This window comes from Chelonoidis abingdonii, chromosome 8, assembly GCF_003597395.2.
Source record: "Chelonoidis abingdonii isolate Lonesome George chromosome 8, CheloAbing_2.0, whole genome shotgun sequence".
Classification (NCBI taxonomy): Eukaryota; Metazoa; Chordata; order Testudines; family Testudinidae; genus Chelonoidis; species Chelonoidis abingdonii.
Window position 1 is genome coordinate 44,803,801 of NC_133776.1, and position 18,153 is coordinate 44,821,953.

Below are 18,153 nucleotides of genomic sequence, written 5' to 3' on the forward strand. Positions count from 1 at the left end.
TTAAAGAGCCCTTTATATCAATATAAAGGGCCTCGTTGTGTGGACGGGTGCAGCGTTAAATTGGTTTAACGCTGCTAAAATCAGTATAAACACATAGTGTAGACCAGGCAACTGTTAGCAACATCATTAACTAAAAGAAACACTATAGTGACAGTGTGCAGTGCAAATGCTGGAACGTTCTTATCATACAGCACAAGTGATAATCCAAAGGAACCTACTATGTCTGTGGGAATATGACAGAAGTGGCAGCCACAGAAATTTCTCCCTCATTTTCATCACATAAAACTTGTCTGAGTACGAGCTTTATTTTACAGTAGCTGACACTACACATAAGCTAAGGAAAGGGGGAGAGACAGAGGGAGTACTTTATACCTGAGACCATTCTGCACCAAAAAATTAAAAATTCTGTGCACAATATTTTAAAATTCTTCAAGTTTTATTTGTCCATAAATAAATGCAGAGGCTCCAGTATGGCAGTGGGGAGCACAGGCCACTGGCTGTATGAAGGTGGGAGATCACCCTGCAGACCCTCCCACCCCCCAGACTCAGCAGTGAAACTGCACCTGATCTTGGCAACACAAGGCCTGGGCCTGCCCCAGAAACACCATGGGGCCCTGCCCCTCTACACCAGGTGTGGGGCAGGCACGCTCAACCAGGAATGATCCAAGTGTAGAGGGGATCAGTTGGGGAGGGGGAATTCAGGTGTTGTGTGAGAGGATTCTATGTGGGACAATCTGGGTGCAGGCAGCTCAGTGTGGGGGAATCTGGATGCGCAGAGGCTCGTTCAGGGGGTTTACAGGTGCAGAGGCAATGAGACTCTGCAGGGGCTTCCAAGTGAAGGTGATTGGGACTCTACAGAGGGGTCTGATTGTAGGGGGCTCAGCAGACAAGCCTGGGTGCTGGGGGAGTGGGCTTGGTGGGGTGGGGGCCTGAGTGCAGTTAGTTGGGAGTCAGTGGCATGGGGGTCTGGATGTGGGGGCTCAGGCTGGTGCAGGGGGTGGCGCATCAGGGTGGGGTCTGAGTTCAGGGAGTTCAGTGGGGGGTTGTCTGCATGCAGGAATGAGAGTCCAGAGGCAGGGAATCTGAGTGAAGGGAGGTGGTTCGGAGGCAGAGGGTCTGGGTGAAGGGAGGTTCCAGATGCAAGGGTTGAGGTTCATTGAATTGGTGTTCGGGTATGGAAGGCTAGGGGGTTCTGGATGTACTGGGTGAGGCTTGGCAGGGATGTCTAGGTATGAGAGATCTGGATGTATGGGAGGCTGGGTGGATGGGGGAGCAGCTCCCCATAGTGAATCCTTCTCCCCATCGTTGAGGAGCAGTGGGGGCAGGAAGCAGGGGAGGTTTATAGGGGTGGGCATGTCATAAGCCCAGCCACTCCTTGCAGGGGAAGAGGAAGATCCAGCCTCTCCTACCTCCAGCCAAGAGGAAACTAGCAGCTGATCTTGGCTCAGGGCAGAAGCCATGGGCTGGGATGTCCCTACCTCCGTGGTGATTTACCTCTCCGCTGATTGCTCCAGGTTCCTGAAATGATGTACCTGCGCTGCTAGGGAGAGGTGCTCTTGCAGCTTCCCTGTCAGAAAGTCATTCTTCTGCAGGGAAGCAAAGAAATCTGCAGGGGACATGAATTCTGCAAACATGCAGTGATGCAGAATTATCCCAGAAGTAGTACTTCAAGATAAAAATAATCAAACCATGCACAGAATAATGTGTGAAAAGCTGGAAAGACAGAATTAAGTAAACTGAAGCTTTATTATACAGTATGGTAAAATATCAGCACTTCTCAGTGATACAGGTGAAATTTAGGAAGTGTGGGGCCTTTAGTTCAACCTCCTCAAATCTTGTAAACAGGTGTCACATGTGAAAAGGAAATGAAGGTCAATAGCTGTGTAGGGCCCAAAGGTCCAGCTACAAAGGCCAGATAGCAAATTACAGCTGATATTTATACTTTCTTCATTCTGAATTGACAGCAGTATCAAAGAAGAGATGCCCAAAGGAGAATTTGAACTTGCATGGTTTAGACATGCAAATGGAGCCAGGGAAGGCAAAGACACTAGCTCTTCACTTTTTTTTTAAACAAAGATAGCATGCTCTGTGAGAGTTTTGCTCAATTAAGGGCAAATATAAAGAGCAAGGTCTCACTGTAATAAAATGGGCACTGTCCTAGTCAGAGTGTGGGAATGTGAAATACAACAATTAGGGTCAAAATCCTGGTTACACTTAGGCCATGGGCAGTTAAAATGGAGCAGCCTGGACATAATTTAGTCCAAAATAAGGATCACAGTCAAAGGTTAGTTTTTCTGATGAAAAATTATGGAATATAGTCAAATCTAAGATTAAACTAGGTAGCACTGAAACCACATATTACTTATAAACTTCCATTGTACACTGAACTTAATTGGAAAACTCAGTATTTGAACACTGGGAGGAGCAGGCACACAAAAACATCCCTTTCTTAACTATAAATTGTACTAAGAGGTGAGAAATAAAACCTATGCCTGGGACAGTCCACTTTAGCATACTTTGTACTCTTCAATATGGTTATGAGCACATCAACTGCTTCAAGAGACACAAAATATTACAATATACTCTGGCACATCAGTGAAGGAAGAATTTATTTTCTAACATTTAAATAGATCTGGGTATTTTAAATCAATATTCCTACAGTATGATTTAGGATCACAAAATGTGTTTCATTTTAGTATTTTAAGATTACATTATTGCTGTATTTATTGTTATTGGAAAAAAATGTCCTGGATGGAAGCTAAAATAGCTATAGAAATTGGACATTATTAAAACCTGAAATTGTAAAATGCACACTCCCTTCATAGTGCCATGTGTAAAAACACAAATATATTCAATGTTTTACTCAGAGAAAGACTGGATAGCTTAATCCCACACAATGAGAAACAAAACTCATCTAGCAGATGGTAAACCCTACAATTTGTCTTTGCCTAATAAATAAAAGTAATGGTGAATGATTTTACAAAATTATGGCTCATCAGGGAATTTCAGTCCGTGACAACATCTATTAAACTGAAAGTACATCCCGGGGAGAGATTTTGTTCATATTTTATTCAACAAGCACATCAGCAAATAAAATTGAAGAAAATCTACACGTAACCTAGTGATAACAGTTCGCAACTTCTTTCTTCTGTCATCTTTACCAATCTTCTAGTTTCCAATGGCACTTTAGAGATAACATACAGATTCTCTCTGGGTTTTTTTTTAAAAAAAAACAAACAGGCGACAATCCTACAGGAGGATTCCACACCTTAGCATTGCATAGCTGAAAGAGTAATTTCACTGAATGTCATCATCATCAAAAAGATCTTCAAAATCTATTCAGAAAACAAAAGAAAATTAATATAATACCCATGCATATGCTATTTACATACAGTTTTTCATCACTCTGGACTCAAGGCACATAAATTTTAAACTAAATTAATCTGAAGTATAAAAATTACAGCAAGTAATTTACTGTAGGAAAAGAGGAAGAAAAAAAGACAGACCCAAGATGTCAGCTGAGACCCTTATCCTGTATCAGAGAACTCAGTGGGAGTTTTGCCACTTACTTTAATGGGAGCAGGATCAAGCCCTGAAGTTCTTTAGAGATCAACTGACTGAGCACTGTGTTCAAGAGGGCTCAATCCTGCCAAGTACAGAGCACTCTGCCCCTACTCAGCAAAACAATTAAGTATTTAATTTTAAGCATGTAACTGGTCTCATGTTTATACATTTTGGCAGGATTGGGGCGTTAGTTGATAATATACAACTCATTCAAGCTGAACTTGACACATACTTAAGAGCTTTGCAGATTCAGGACCCTGGGTTTCAGATCATAGCTATGTCTGCTATTCCCATGTTCCTTTTTCTAAGAATACACTGTAATCTCACCATAATATGCTTCTGAACCCCCTAGCACCCTTTGTTCTATTAAGAACTTTGGGGGGGGTTTTATGATGTGCATTGAAATCTGGGGTTTGTACCTTGTCAAAGTTTCAGGTACAGATGAGCCTTGTCATTGAAACCTAGTCCTTGTTGGACACTTGCTTATGTGAGAATATTGCCATACAATTTGCTGTTACTCATAATCTGTGTTTAGGAGAGGTCCAAGGTTAGACCCCTTTGCTATTCCAATGTCTTGACTTAAATGCACTGGGCGAATTTATGGAGATGCTTGCATGGCATTTGTGCTTGGCTCTACTCTGTGCAGTCACTCTTTCAGTTGTAAGACATATGCACTAAAAAACTGGGTCATTCCAAGTAAAACCACTTTATTCTATGAGTTGACTAACCAGATGTAAAAACTTAAACACTTTGGACACAGACAGGAACCCTAAATAGTCTCAAGACATTTTTGAGATCAACCATTTTCCATAGTTTGTGACAAGGATGCCTCAACCACAGCAAGTTTTAGTAATATCATGGGTTTCTGTCAGTTCTTTGCTGTACAGCTGTCAAAGCTGTATTATTTACCAAACATGAAAAATGCATATTGCCCAGGCATACGTTGTATTTCCTATCCAAAACTGGCCAAATACGAAGTTATGTTATTCCTCAACTATGCAACTGGCTATTCTTGAAAACAGTAACATCCATCCATTTTACCATGTAAAGGATTTGAAGTACTGATATATGACACAATCTCTTGTAAACAATAACTTGGTACACAATTTCCATATACTACCAAAGTTACTAACACAGAGTCAGTCATGCAACTATGATTGGGCAATTTCATTTGGAATGACCAAATCTGATAAATAAATTGATTTTGAGATGGTGGAGGCAGGCAAGCAATTTTTATACATTGCTCAGTTTTCTATTTAATGTGATTTAATTATTACAAATGTGACAAAGTACAAACTGAAATATCACAAAATGTAATTTTTCCATTCAAAAAACTGAAGTTCAAGACATGTAAAGAACACAATAACCTAAAAGCAGGTTTATCTCAAATATGGCAGAAGCTATAATGCTACATTACTCGAGATAAAATCAAAGGTAGGCTGGTCTTGGCTATTCTTGCTTCCCAAACTAATGATTCTGGTTGTTAATTTCTAGCACCAAATACTGTAAACTATTAATAACTAAAATATAAAAATAAAGTAGAACTGGAACTGAAGTATGTTGAATTGCCTTACCATTAAAGAAATCTGCATGAACTGCCTTTTCATTAGCTGCTAAATCCATCAATAAACCTGTACTTCCTCCTGCCTAAGAAAGAACAGTGTTTTGTCATCTACTGTTAATAGTTTAGTGGCAAATCATAATATTCACTATTTAAAGCTTTGTATATGTTTAATTATCTTGATCATTCATATAAATATTTACATACCGATCAAATTAACATGTGAGGTATAGTACATTGCCCCATCTTCTTCCCGCTTCTGTTGCCATCTGTACAACTCACTTGAGTGGCATGATTGTTTCTCTTGCTTCTGGAGAGCTTGAACTTAGCTTGTTTTATTGGCAATAACCTTCATTTTCTCCTAGCCTGTCATATGCTAAATTTCTTAGTGGAAGTGTGACAGAGATAACCAAGATGCCAATCCTGCAGTAAATTCTAGGCAAACATTGTGATGCCTACATAGAACACCACAGTAATGTACTGTTGGGGGGTGAAAAAAACAAAACAAACCGCTTTCTGGGATGTATTGGCAAGAGTGTTGTAAGCAAGACTCAAGAAGTAATTCTTCCACTCTACTCAGCATTTTACATAAAAACAATTACATAAAAGGTTGTTATAAAGAGGAAGGTGATAAATTTTTAACCACTGGCATGCAGAACAAGAAGTAATGGTCTTAAATTGCGGCAAGGGAGACTTGGATTAGACATCAGGAAAAACTTACTAACTGTAAGGGTAGTTAAGCACTAAAACAAAGTGCTGTCTAATGACAAAATAAATACACTGATAATAGAGAAATGTTTTCTCTCCCAGTTGCAGGGATCTCTGGGAATCAGCTAACACTGTAGATGTAACACTTCGAATCACACTTGTGTGGTTTCGGTCGAGGGTTCAGCCTTAGGCCAGATGCTTCAGAGGGAATGAACAGAACAAGGTAATTTTTCAATTAGCCATCCCCTGTTGTCCAGTCCCAGATTCTGGCAATCAAAGGCTTAGGCATACAAAGAGCCTGGGACTGCATCCCTGACCATCTTGGCTAATAGCTATTAATTGACCTATTCTTTTTTAATCCATTTATACTTTGGCCTTCACATCTCCAGGCAAGGAGTTCTACAGGTTGACTGTGAATTGTGTGAAAATGTACGTCTTTAATTTTATCGTGTGACTCCTGGTTTGTATGGTATGTGAAGGGGTAAATAACACTTCCTTATTCACTGTTTCCACAGAGTTTATGATTTTATAGACCTCTATCATATTCTTCCCTCCTGCCCCTGCCATCTCTTTTCTAAACTGAATAGTCCCTGTCTTTTTAATCTATCCTCAGAAAAAGCTGTTCCATACTCCTAATAATTTTTGTACCCTTCTCTCTACTTTTTTCCAATTCTAATACATCTTTTTTGAGATAAGAAGACCAGAACTACACACAGTATCCATGGTGTGGGCGTACCATGGATTTATCTAGTAGCACTGTATTTTCTGTTTTCTTCTCTATGCCTTTTCTAATGGTTCCAAACATTATTAGTTTTTTTTGAGCCACTGAACACTGAGCAGATGTTTTCAGAAAAAGCCAAGATCTCTTTCTTGAGTGGTAACAGCTAATTCACACCCCATCATATTGTATGTATAACTCTTTTCCACTGTGCATTACTTTGCACTTATCGACATTGGACTTCATCTGTCATTTTGTTGCTCAGTCACCCAGTTTTGTGGGATCCCTTTGTAACTCTTCTGTCAGCTTCAGACTTAACTAATTTGAGTAATTTAGTATCATATGCAAACATTTCCTAGCTCACTAGTTATCCATCTTCTGAAGACCTACAAATATGCTGACAAGCACAGACCCTTGGGGGATCCCCGCAATTTACCCTTCTCCATTTCAGCTGAGCGTTCAGCGCTAGGCCAGGGATTATAAGGCTCTGAGGAGCAGGGTCCCTTTATTGACCATGCAACCAGCAGGTGGACAGGACTGTCACTGGGCATCGCTTAATACCGGGGTCATAACGCTTCCCGCCAAAGGCACATGGGGTCAGCTCAGGGCTCGGCCTTAGGTCGGGATTGGGGGGGTGCTTGGAGCAGGGCCCTGCATTTAACTGTCGCTGGGAAGCCCCCGCGTTACGCCCCAGCGGGGCCAGGTCTGGTCCCTCAGCGGCCCAGGGAAACGAACGGGTCGCGCGCAGCCGGAGGGAACACACCATGGACCAGGCCAACACAGCCGCCAGGGCCCCGCGGGGGGAAGAAGTGGGAGGGCTCCCGCGGAGCACAGATGCGCCGAGGAGAACTGCCTCCCCCCGGGGTGCCCCGTCCTGTAGGAGCCGCTAGAAACCAGCCAATCAGATCTGGGACCGCTGCCCAGACGCGCATCCTGTCAACACGTAACGCAACGAGAGCTCCTCGTCCGCCGCTCCTCCAGCGCCAGCCCCTAACCGCCAGCTCAGCCCGCGGCATCCCCAACCGGGGGGCTCCGCGCGCCGCTTCCCCCGCTAGCATCATCACCTCGTCCAGGTCCACGTAGGGCCCCGCGCCCTCGGGGAACATCTCGTCCACTGCTGGCTTCATCGCCTTCTCAGGTCCCCGGCTCGCGAGCGGGCCCGGCCGGCAGCGCCTTCCCCCTCGAACCACTTCCGGTCTGAGCTCAAGACGCCACTTCCGGTGTCAGGAGCGTCTGCGCTCCACTCTCGTGGCCCTTCTGGAAGCCGGGAGGACTGATCGCTCTGTGGTGCCGGGGTGGCCTCCTCAGGCGCCGCCCTGGTTGCCACTATAGCTCTGTCCCGGCCCCCAGCACTACCTGGCTATCCGGGGGAGAGCAAAAGCAGAGGGCTCGTGCCTTCTGAGGGAAAGCAGAGCTCAGGGCTCCTGTTGGCCCGAGTTGGGGCAGGGACTCCCTAGGAGGCCTAAGCTATGATCAGTCCAGGAGCTTGGCGATTGCTTGCACTATACAGGATTTCCCATGACCCTTTGCAGTGCGGCTAGGGCTTCCAGTGCACCTTACATGGCCTGGGGGAGTCACTGTCAATAGCAGCATTTGCCAGATGCACACTTTCCCCTTGGGTCATCAGGCCAGAACCAGAGCCTAATTCCTGCCACTTCTTAGTTACGCCTCTGCCCACCAGCAGTAGGGTTAGAAAAAATCCCCCCTTCACGTTCACCAGAAGAGCCACGGCAACATTTTCGAAAGCACTGAAGTGATTTAGACCTTCTTGGCACACCAAAGCTGTACCACTTTAACTGCCCTGGCATAACAGTATGATCTCTTGATGTGGCTGCCATTAGACAAGAGCACTAGGTTGATACCAGTATAGCTGTTCCCATACAGGAACGGGGATAAGCTACGCTGGTATGAGCACTTTATATTGACATAACTGCACCCTCATTAGGGGCCGTGCCAATATAACTATACAGGGGAAAAGATCACACTCCTAACTGACAGTCCCATTTTCAAAAGTGACTTAGACATTTAGGTCCCAAAGACGTTCAGTGACACAGATTCCTTAAGTGTCTAGGTCACTTTTGAAAATGGGCCTTTATTTTCTAAGAGTATTTCTACACTATAAGTGCTATGACTGCAGTGCTGCCCCTACACCTCTGTAGTGTCGGCACTTGCTACAGTTGCAGAAGAGGGTTTTCCATCACTATAGTAAATCCACATCCTCAAAAGCCAGTAACTAGGTAGATGGGCTGTCACAGACTTCCTGTGTGATGTTGAGTGAAGTACTTAGTCTTTCTGTTTCTTATCAGTAAAATGGGAATAATAGCAATTCACTACCTCATGGGGTTTAGTAGGGATACATATACTAATGATTGTGAGACACCAAGATGTTACAGTAATGGGTGCCATATAAGGACCTAAAATAGGATAATCCTTATTGTTGAACTACCATAAATAATTTGCTGTGCTAGGCAGCTTCTGTTTAGGAGAGACTTATACTGTGATATTCTGGTGACAGAGGTTCTATTTCTCCATTGCCCTGTAACTTTGTTGAGTCATTTACACCTGTGCAGGGTGGCTGTAAAAGGTAACCAAATCAGAATGGTAACACTTTATGTCCATTCTGCCAAGGTGTAAATGATTACACAAGATGCAAAGCATTAGAGAACCAAGCCTTAAACAGTTTTTTGCCTCTAGAAAGATTATTCTCAGTTTGCAGCTAATAGAGCAAAGCATTATTGCAAAGATAAGTAGAAGACTGGTTCAACTAGTGGTGAGAGTGTCTTCAAAACATCATTTATGGAAAAAATACATTAATAGAAAAAGGAAGGGGATGAAGATGAATAAGAAATATAGATAGAAGGCACTCAGAATCCCTTTGGGTTCTGGCCACCTGCAAGACTGCCTCCCTCTCTAGCTGCCAGCATGACACTTGAGATTAATGGAGACTCTTGAACTAACAGTCCTATATTGTCTATTCTGCTAAAGGCCATTGTTATGCAGTGCAAAGTGGCCTTGACTTGGCTCGAGATTCCTAGCAGAGCATTCCCCCTGCGTAGGGGGGCTCTCTGCTTGTGTACAGCAAGTGAAGGAAGTGTATCTGTGTGACAAAGTGGGAATAGCCTTGGGCTAGGTCCCACTCTGCACACTTTGTAAGCGCTCTTGCAAAAGCCAAATTGGGAGATAATTCATAGAATATTACAAGGTTGGAAGGGACCTCAGGAGGTCATCTAGTTGAACCCCCTGCTCAAATTTTTAAGGATTGAACTCAACCCTGGGTTTAGCAGGCTAATGCTCAAACCATTGAGCTATCCTCAGTTAACAGCAATCACCTCATCAGCTGGGGACTGTTAAATAGGAGACAGGAAGGGTGAGAGCAGGGCTGAAACTGGACAGAAGACACAGAAGTCCAGAGAAATGAGATCTTTATCCCCATCCTCTCATCCTGTGGCTAGAGAATACACTGACTTGAGAGAAGTCTTATGGTAATGGGACTTGAAGCTGCCTAAAATGTTGTCAAAAGTGTATAGTGTGAATTTATATAAGAGCATGTGCCAACTGCTTGCAGAGAGAAATCCAGGGTGAGGAAGCACAGCCTGTGATAATCCCTCCCACTAATGCCAAGAAGTATCCCCTGCCCAACATTTGGTCCTTTCCTGGTGTCAAGGTCTTTACGCCATCAGTAGCAACAGCATAAATTAGAGTGGGATCTCTTCTGCACTAACTTGCACTGAATGAGGGAGCCAAAATCAACTCTGTGCTGTTGTGGTCAAACATATTGGAGAATTGGGACCACAAATTCTCAATGTAAAAGTCAGGGAGCAGGTGGCAAAGCATTGTCAGTAGAGGCCGTTGGTGTGGAATTCCATGTCCAAGATGGGTTATCAGAACCCAAGTGTACTGGTCAACAAGACTAAGACTAATCTCTTCTCTTGGTTTTTGCAAAAAGGGAGTGATTATGGGGTTGGAGGATTCTTATGGTGATTTGGGTCAACAAGTTTTTGATGTTACTCTTTATATATTGGTCAAAGTCCAGAGACTACCCAATGGGCACTTTTATACATTTTAAAATACAAACAGCCAAAAACAGGATTGAAATCAATGAATTTTTAATTTTTGCACAAAAGAATACACTGTATTGAAAGAGAAAGCCGGACTAATTATCTGCCATTTTACAAACATGGAAATGCTATACAATATGTTTAAAAACATTGAAACAACATAGACTGAATGGGCAGTTCAGGCATGTTTACTGGCAGCAGTAATTCCTTTAAAGGTCTCAGCACTAGCTTTAGCAAAATGAGCAAAATCATTAGTGCTCATGGTAGGGAACATCATAACCAAGGTTATTTCCAAAAGGGTATTGAGCAAACAGGGTTCTGGCCATTTCATTGATTCTGTTGTATGCTCCCAGGCTCCGGAAATACTCCACGTATGACCAAAAATCACTGGACCAGAAAGGCCAATATGGCAGGGCTGCAGGTTCCTCATATGGGTCTACAATAAAAATTGCAGAATTAGATTAACATAACATGGAATGTGTTGGTTAGAGCATGACCGGGAGCCTAGACTCCTGGGTTCTAGTCCTAGGTCTCACTATGAAGCAGGTCACTCATCCTCACTCAGGCCTTGATTCTCTCTAGGGCTATGGCCTGGAAGATAGTGAATGTAAAAGCCCTACACTACCCACTCCTTCACCCTTGGTGCATGGGACATGATAAGTAGAGCAGGGAGAGGTGGAAGAAGGCATGGTCCTAGTACACTGTGGTCTGGTATAATGGCCCACAGAGGGCTGTTAGAAGCTGGCACAACTTAGAACTGGGGCTGCTCTACTTTGTGGTGTGGGCTGGTTGGGGACTAGGCCTAATCCAAAATTAGGTCAGCCAAAAGTGGCTTTAAGTCACCTTTTCCATCCTCTCAACCACTTTTCCTCTGCCTGGGACAGGAAAGGAATATATCGTTAAAGGTATAGTCCTTGTGAACTATTTTACAGGGGTGTTGAGGTGCTTACCCACTTAGTGATTGTAAAGTAAAGTACGGCTATTATCAACCTAGCTAGAAGTACTCCAAACTGAGTAGGGTGTAACTGAAAATGCTGTGCTCAATATTAGGACATTTCATAGAGAAATGAAACCAATGGGAGCTTTGCATGAAAATTGATGGTGTCGTATGGCTTTATGCAGCAAGGCCTTCCAAGACCCTCCCACTTTGAATTAATTATTCTGCAAATAAAGATGGCTTCTCCTATACACATTGCAAATGATTTTTGTGGAATACTTTTCAGCAGTGCCCTGTCCTATCAGCTAAGAGGATCCCAAACTGGAACCATTTCTCCTTAAACTGTGAATAGCAGAGAACTCTTCTATACTTTTCCATGATAACATTATTGACATTTATTTGGCTACAGCTTCCAGCCTCTGGTACAGGCCACATCCTGCGACTTCTCATATACAGTGGGAGTAGCAGCAGACCCAGTCTGAGAGGTGATCATGCAAATGGATCCATGCAGGTTGACTCTTGCATCAATAGGGCTCTGCTGGGAGGGGGACGGGGCGCAGGGGGGAAGGCTTCAAATATCAGCATTGGGATCTAAGGTGCCTTGTGAAAGTCTGAAGCCTCAGAATTATGTCTCTTCTCTGTAGATAGTAGAAACCAAAGGCTAAAGAGATGGAAAAAAGAGATCCAAGTAGGAAGTGTCCAGCAGCTGCAGACACGTCCAACTTGGCAAAGAGCCAAGTTTTTGGCTTGTTTTTAAAGAGGACATAAAAAATAATCTGGACTTGAGTTGCCAATTCAATGAGCTCAGGGCCTGATGCTGCCAGGTTCTGAGCACCCTCAGGCCTTGATCCAACAAATCACTTCAGCATATGTGGAATTTAGCTGAAGAAATACTTACAAAGGTAAAGTTAAATGTGTGCTTCAGTGCTTTGCTGGATGAAGACCACTGCTCCGCTAGTGTTTGGGCTACATCCAAACTCCATTGAAATCAGTGGTGAGTGTTTCTATTGACTTTGATGAGCTTCAGATTAGATCCTTTAATGGGAACTAGCAGTTCTCTCCAGTCCTGGATCAGACCCTAATTTCATAAAAGAATTTGCAGTGCATAGTCACAGATGGTAACAAAACAAAATCAAATTAATTAGTCACTGTTGTCTGTGGAATAAAGTATTAGCTGATCTCCAGGTTCATGCTGCAGTCTGCTCCTTGGCACAATGTGAAACAAAAAAACATTTGCTGTAAAATATTAGCCCTGCTAGGTTTTTATATTGTAAAATACACACCAAGAAGAGATGTGTGGTTATTTAATTGTGATGTTGCATCAAAAATATTTCCTGTGTTCAAATAAACTATTGCACATACATTTGTTAAAGCGCAGAAAAAATGATCAAAAAAATTGAGTTGTGAGGTGTAATTAAAGCAAGCCAATGAGGCTTGTTGCATGGAGTTAAAAAAAGTGTTCAATTAATATAGTCAAATTCTTTCCGTGCCATCTCCCCATTGTCCACTTAAGTTCATGTTTTGATAGGCACTGCTGTTTCCAGTGGAATGTTATGTTACTGGATATCAGCAGATCCAAGACAGTCTTCACTCTCATGCCAATACACATCTCAATGAACACTGTATAGTGTTTGTGTTCAGCATTTTTCTAGCAGTGCTAGAAAAATTGTCTAGTATTGCTGCTCTTTGCTCTCAATAAGAATTTAAGCAAATATATGGTCGTCCCAATTTCCCCATGCTGTCCTCAGGAATAACTAGCTACCATCCAAAGCACCAAAACCTATCAATAAGGCAATTGAAATGTTATTGGGATGACTTTTTTAAAGCAAAAGCAAACATTGCATACTATGGATCAGATCCTCAGCTGATGTAAATCTGCATAGCTCCATAGATTATACTGATATTTACTAGCTGAGGATGTGTTCCTATTTTTTTTTTTAATTGGCTGGCTGCTCATTTGTAGATGTTAAGCTTTTTATCTTGGAAGTTGGGATTTCTCACCAATGAGTAGACATGCATCCTATGGTTCCTGCAAGTCTAATATATTTAAAAGTCTGGTGTTTCTTAACTTATGATAGCACTGTAAAACACAGTTTGGTGATCATCTAAGGACATGCCTTAGCTATCAGTTTTGCTGTTTTTATTTTAACTTTGCTAACACATCCTCTCTCTTTGTAAAGTTTATATTTTTAGTCAATTGCCTACAAGCACTTCATGTATTTATTTATTTATTTATTTATTATTTCATACTCTATTAGCAATGGATGAAAACATTTCTATCAGGGGCTGATGCAAAGCCCACTGAGTCAGTAGGAGTCTCCCCACTGACTATAATGCACTTTGGATAGGGCCTGCCAGTTACAAGTGGCTCTTCCAATTTTTAGGAATGGTGTGGGGAGTGGAAGAAGGAGAAAAAGTCTGAAAAGCATTACCATCTTCATCCTGTACTGGCCGGGCATCTGTAAATAAATAAGAAATAATCAGTAGTAGGTCTCAGATGGAAGGGTTTGCCGTGTACAAAGAAGTGCTATGTAGCCCAGAAGCTGACTAGCTCTGCAAAGCATTAATAGGAGCCTACTGACAGCTAAACTTCTGTGTTTGAAACAGCTGAATAAAGAATTCTCTGTTTCCAGTCACTCCGTGATACAATTTGAATACTGTTTGCTAATAATGAAGGCAAATGTGACCGGTATATTAATAACATTTGATATCAAATGCAAGTCAACAGATCTAGATTAAAATATTTAAGGCAGATGGAAAAAAATAAAGGATAAATATAAAAGTTAACTTACCTGTTAATGCATTCATCAGCATGCAGAGGGCAATTAAGCCAATAAAGATAAACCTCATGGTCTCTGCAAATTATTATTCCTGTTTCTGAAATAGAATCTATAAAATGAAATAGAGCGGAATATATCAAAATACATTTTTTCTTCTATACAAAAGAGTTGGAATCATCTATTTTTCACTAAAGTGGGAATAAGATTTTTATATTTCCAGGTGTCTCTAACCCTCCAACTGGTAGAAGGATCTGGCACTGGCCACTGCCAGAGACAGGATATTGGGTCTGAGGGACCATTGTTTTGACCAAGCATGGCTGTTCTTATCAAATTTGTTAATTGCAAAAAACTTTCAGTATATTAAAAGAACTGCAGTACTCAGGTTTGATGTACTGGATTAAAAAAAATTATAAAAGTTCACCTGCATTGACATGAAATTAAATGTCTTGGAACTATTTTGTTTTGTAGCTACTTTAGTTTTACTTTAGAAATTACCTTTTTCCCCACCTTTCTCTTAAATGAGTAGAGGTCTGTAGCTCTGAGTCAGCTGCAAAAATCTGAATGGGTTTCTATTGCTATAAAATTGCACCACTGTTTAGAGAAGGGTGGGAAATAAGGAAAGGAACGTCACTTACTTAATACACCAATCTGATTTTTTCAGCCTAATCTAAAAGTGTGTAGTTGCACACATCTATAAAATACTGCAGTGCCATCCATGGTCAGAAATGTCTAGATAAACTGGGAATAAAATCCCTATAGTATAAAACTAGAGAAAAAAATCCAGCAGCTAATTCAATAATCGCTGCTTACAATATCTCTCTAATTTGTATGCTTTTCTCTATGGGAGAAGGTCTTCTCAGGTTATTTTGGCTGGCATTTGTTGTAAATTTTGAGGTAATAACTCCGAGCCCCAACCTCCTGCCCCAGTCTGAGTCCCCCCAAACCCAGAGCTCCCTCCCTCACCCCAAACCCTGCACCCCCAGCCCAGAGCCTTCACCCCCTCTGCACCCCAACCTTCTGCCCCAGCCCACAGACCCCTCCCACACTCTGAACCCATCACCCCCAACCTCACCTCAGAGCCCACACCCATAGGCACACTCCAGGGCTGGAGCACCCACGAAAAAAAATTGGTGGGTGCTCAGCACCCACTGGCAGCTCCTTGTGGCCTCGCCTCCCTGCTTCAGCTCACCTCTGCCTCCTCCACGAGCACCCTGCCGTGTCCTGCTTCTCCCCCCTCCCTCCCAGCGCTTGTGCTGCAAAAGAGCTGATTCGCAGGACAGAGAGGGAGGGGGGAGGAGGGGGAGCATGGTGTACTGGGGGAAGGAGTGGGGCAGGGGTGGGGATTTGGGGAAGGGATCGAATAGGGGCAGAGGGGGGTGGAGTTAGGGCGCGGACTTTAGGGATGGGGTTGGAATTGGGGGAGGGCCAGGGTGAGGATGGGTTGGAGTGGGGGCGGGGCCAAGGGCAGGGGGCGTGGGCACCCACCAGCACCGTAGAAAGTTGGCGCCTATGCCCATAACCACGGCCCAAAGCCCACACCCCCTCCTGCACCCCAACCCCCTGCTTCAACTCACAACCCCCTCCCGTAATCTGAATCCCTCAGCCCCATTCCCCAGCCTGGAGCCCCCTCCTGCACCTCAAAGCCCTCATCCACGGCCCCACCCCAAAGTCTGCACCCCCAGCTCAGAACTCTCATCGCCCCACACACCCAACTCCCTGCCCTAGCCCAGAACCTCCTCCCACACCCCGAATCCCTCATTTCTGGCTGCACCCCTGAGCCTGCACCTCCAGCTAGAGACCTCACCCTCCCTACACCCCAATCCCCTTTCCCGGCCCAGTGAAAGTGAGTTAGAGAGGGGGAGAGGGAGCCACCAAGGGAAGGGGAGTGTAGTGAGTGCAGGGTGGGGCCTCAGGGAAGGGGCAGGGCTAGGGTGTTCAATTTTGTGTGATTACAAAGTTGGCAGCCCTGTTCACAACTCATGTTCCAGCCCCACAGTTGTGGAGTGCAAGCTGCTTCATACAGATTGAGAGAGCTATGACCATCATAACGTGAGCTCTCCTTGCATTGGGGTCATCATAGGTTTACCTTCCCACTGCTTAGCAAAGAGCTTCCATCCACTGCGCCTCTCACTCTCTGCAGAAAAACACACCCACCAGTTCTGGGCATACTTGCTATCATGTCCCTTATCCCTCCATATGTGGGATGGGTCCATGCCCCCACTCTGAACCTGCTTAGGTGGAACAAGAGCTCAGTTTGGGAAAAGCAGGGGTGGAGAAGGCTGCATACTCAATCTTGGACCTAGTGTGTGTGGGCTCAATCAAATGGCTTTGCAGGAGGCCCCTACTTTGCTCAGATGGGTCTTGCTACTGGAAATCATCACCATCTATGTACAACATTAAATCATTCCTGCTGGGAATGATTCTGTGGCCTTTGCAACAGGGTGGCTTGCCCTGTAAGTAAGGGCTGGAGGGCCTAACCAACACGTATTACTGAAAGAGGTATACCTGAGAGGATCAGGTAATTTCCCTTCTAAAGGGCAGCTGCAAGTGGCAGTGAGGAAGAATTTTCTTTGCAACGTGTATCAAGAACCCAAGGAAAAGGTGCAAGACTCTAACTCATGACCAAGACACACAGCACAGTGCATAGCGGTCATAGACTGTATCTTGAAGTGAGTCTGCTATGCCACAAAGCCCAAGAAGAAGAAGGGGGATGCTCAGGAATCAGAAACTGATAGGAGGGAATAGTCTCTAGCAGAGAGTCAGGACTTTGACTCCAGTCATGTAGGGCCTTAGAGTGGCCTGCCAAAGAAGGGAAGGCCCAAGGCAGGGAGGCATAGAAGGAGGAAGAGAAATGTTGTTGACTGGGCTTTAATTTGGGCATATGTTGTATTTTGAGTTTATCTTCTATGAATAAACCCAAGCCCTAAGAAGTGGTACTTTGACCACTGAAAAAGTGTTTGGAGTCTGTGTAAGGGACCCTGAACAGGGAGGAAACAGGCAGGGTGCTGCAGAGTGACCTCTGGCATGAGAGAGTACATGGGTGATGGCTGACCCTGTTACAGCCTTGACTCACAAAGGCACCTCTGAAAGGAAAAATCTCTGTGGCTTCAGACTACACCAAGCAGTTCCAAATATTGTGGATCTTGAAAAACAATCCTGAGGTAGAAGGCCCCTAATACACCCCATAAAGACATTAATCCTCTTTTTTAGTGGCCCTAAACCCAACAGATCGAGCCTTCAGGTGATCTCTCCTACATAGCAGCATCCTCAGGTGGCCGGGAGCTGTTGGAGTGACTCCTGTGTCACTCGCTTTCTCTCTGTGGCCAGCATAGAGGACATGACTGAAAAGGGAGTATGGCCAGAGTATTGTGGTCCTTTGTGATCCCTGAGTCCAATAATAGCACCTTCCGTGCAACAGTGCCCTTTCTCACTTGGTCAGCTCTGCAGATGTGGGTTCATAAATTCAACACATTTGGTAAACCCACAAATGATAATGCTTTTCCTTTTGCCATCCAGTCAGTGTATTTCACTAGCAGAAGCCACTAGCAGCTCTGACATTTACTAATGCATCCTTGGACTCAATAAGGGTTGATATGTGTAGTTCTAATTAAATAAATAGCATATTATTGCTTCTGCATATATCCCTGCGATGGCTGTGTAGCCCCATGCCCCGCCCCCCCGGCATGGAAGGGGTTAAACCCAGGAGGGAGCTGTGGAGGTGAGTCCTCTGAGCAGCCTAGAGTGGCTGCACTCACTGCAACCAATCAGAGAGGGGTTGCAGGGACCATTCTGGACTTAGCAGGGCTCTTGTAAAAACAAAGGAGCTG

At 43.9% G+C, this 18,153-nt stretch overlaps 2 protein-coding genes across 2 annotated transcripts; both read right to left on the reverse strand.

The window, feature by feature from the left end:
- Positions 1-2,592: 2,592 nt before the first annotated feature.
- On the reverse strand, positions 2,593-7,767 carry COPS9 (COP9 signalosome subunit 9). The gene is made up of 3 exons (XM_032798424.2): positions 7,616-7,767; positions 5,139-5,211; positions 2,593-3,335 (listed from the first exon to the last, which is right to left on the reverse strand). The coding sequence occupies exons 1-3, from the start codon at positions 7,676-7,678 to the stop codon at positions 3,298-3,300; spliced, it is 174 nt and encodes a 57-aa protein (XP_032654315.1). The 5' UTR covers positions 7,679-7,767; the 3' UTR covers positions 2,593-3,297.
- Positions 7,768-10,694: 2,927 nt separating this feature from the next.
- Positions 10,695-14,396, reverse strand: OTOS (otospiralin). Its single transcript, XM_032798423.2, has 3 exons — positions 14,339-14,396; positions 13,979-14,005; positions 10,695-11,045 (listed from the first exon to the last, which is right to left on the reverse strand). The coding sequence occupies exons 1-3, from the start codon at positions 14,394-14,396 to the stop codon at positions 10,861-10,863; spliced, it is 270 nt and encodes an 89-aa protein (XP_032654314.1). The 3' UTR covers positions 10,695-10,860.
- Positions 14,397-18,153: the final 3,757 nt, after the last annotated feature.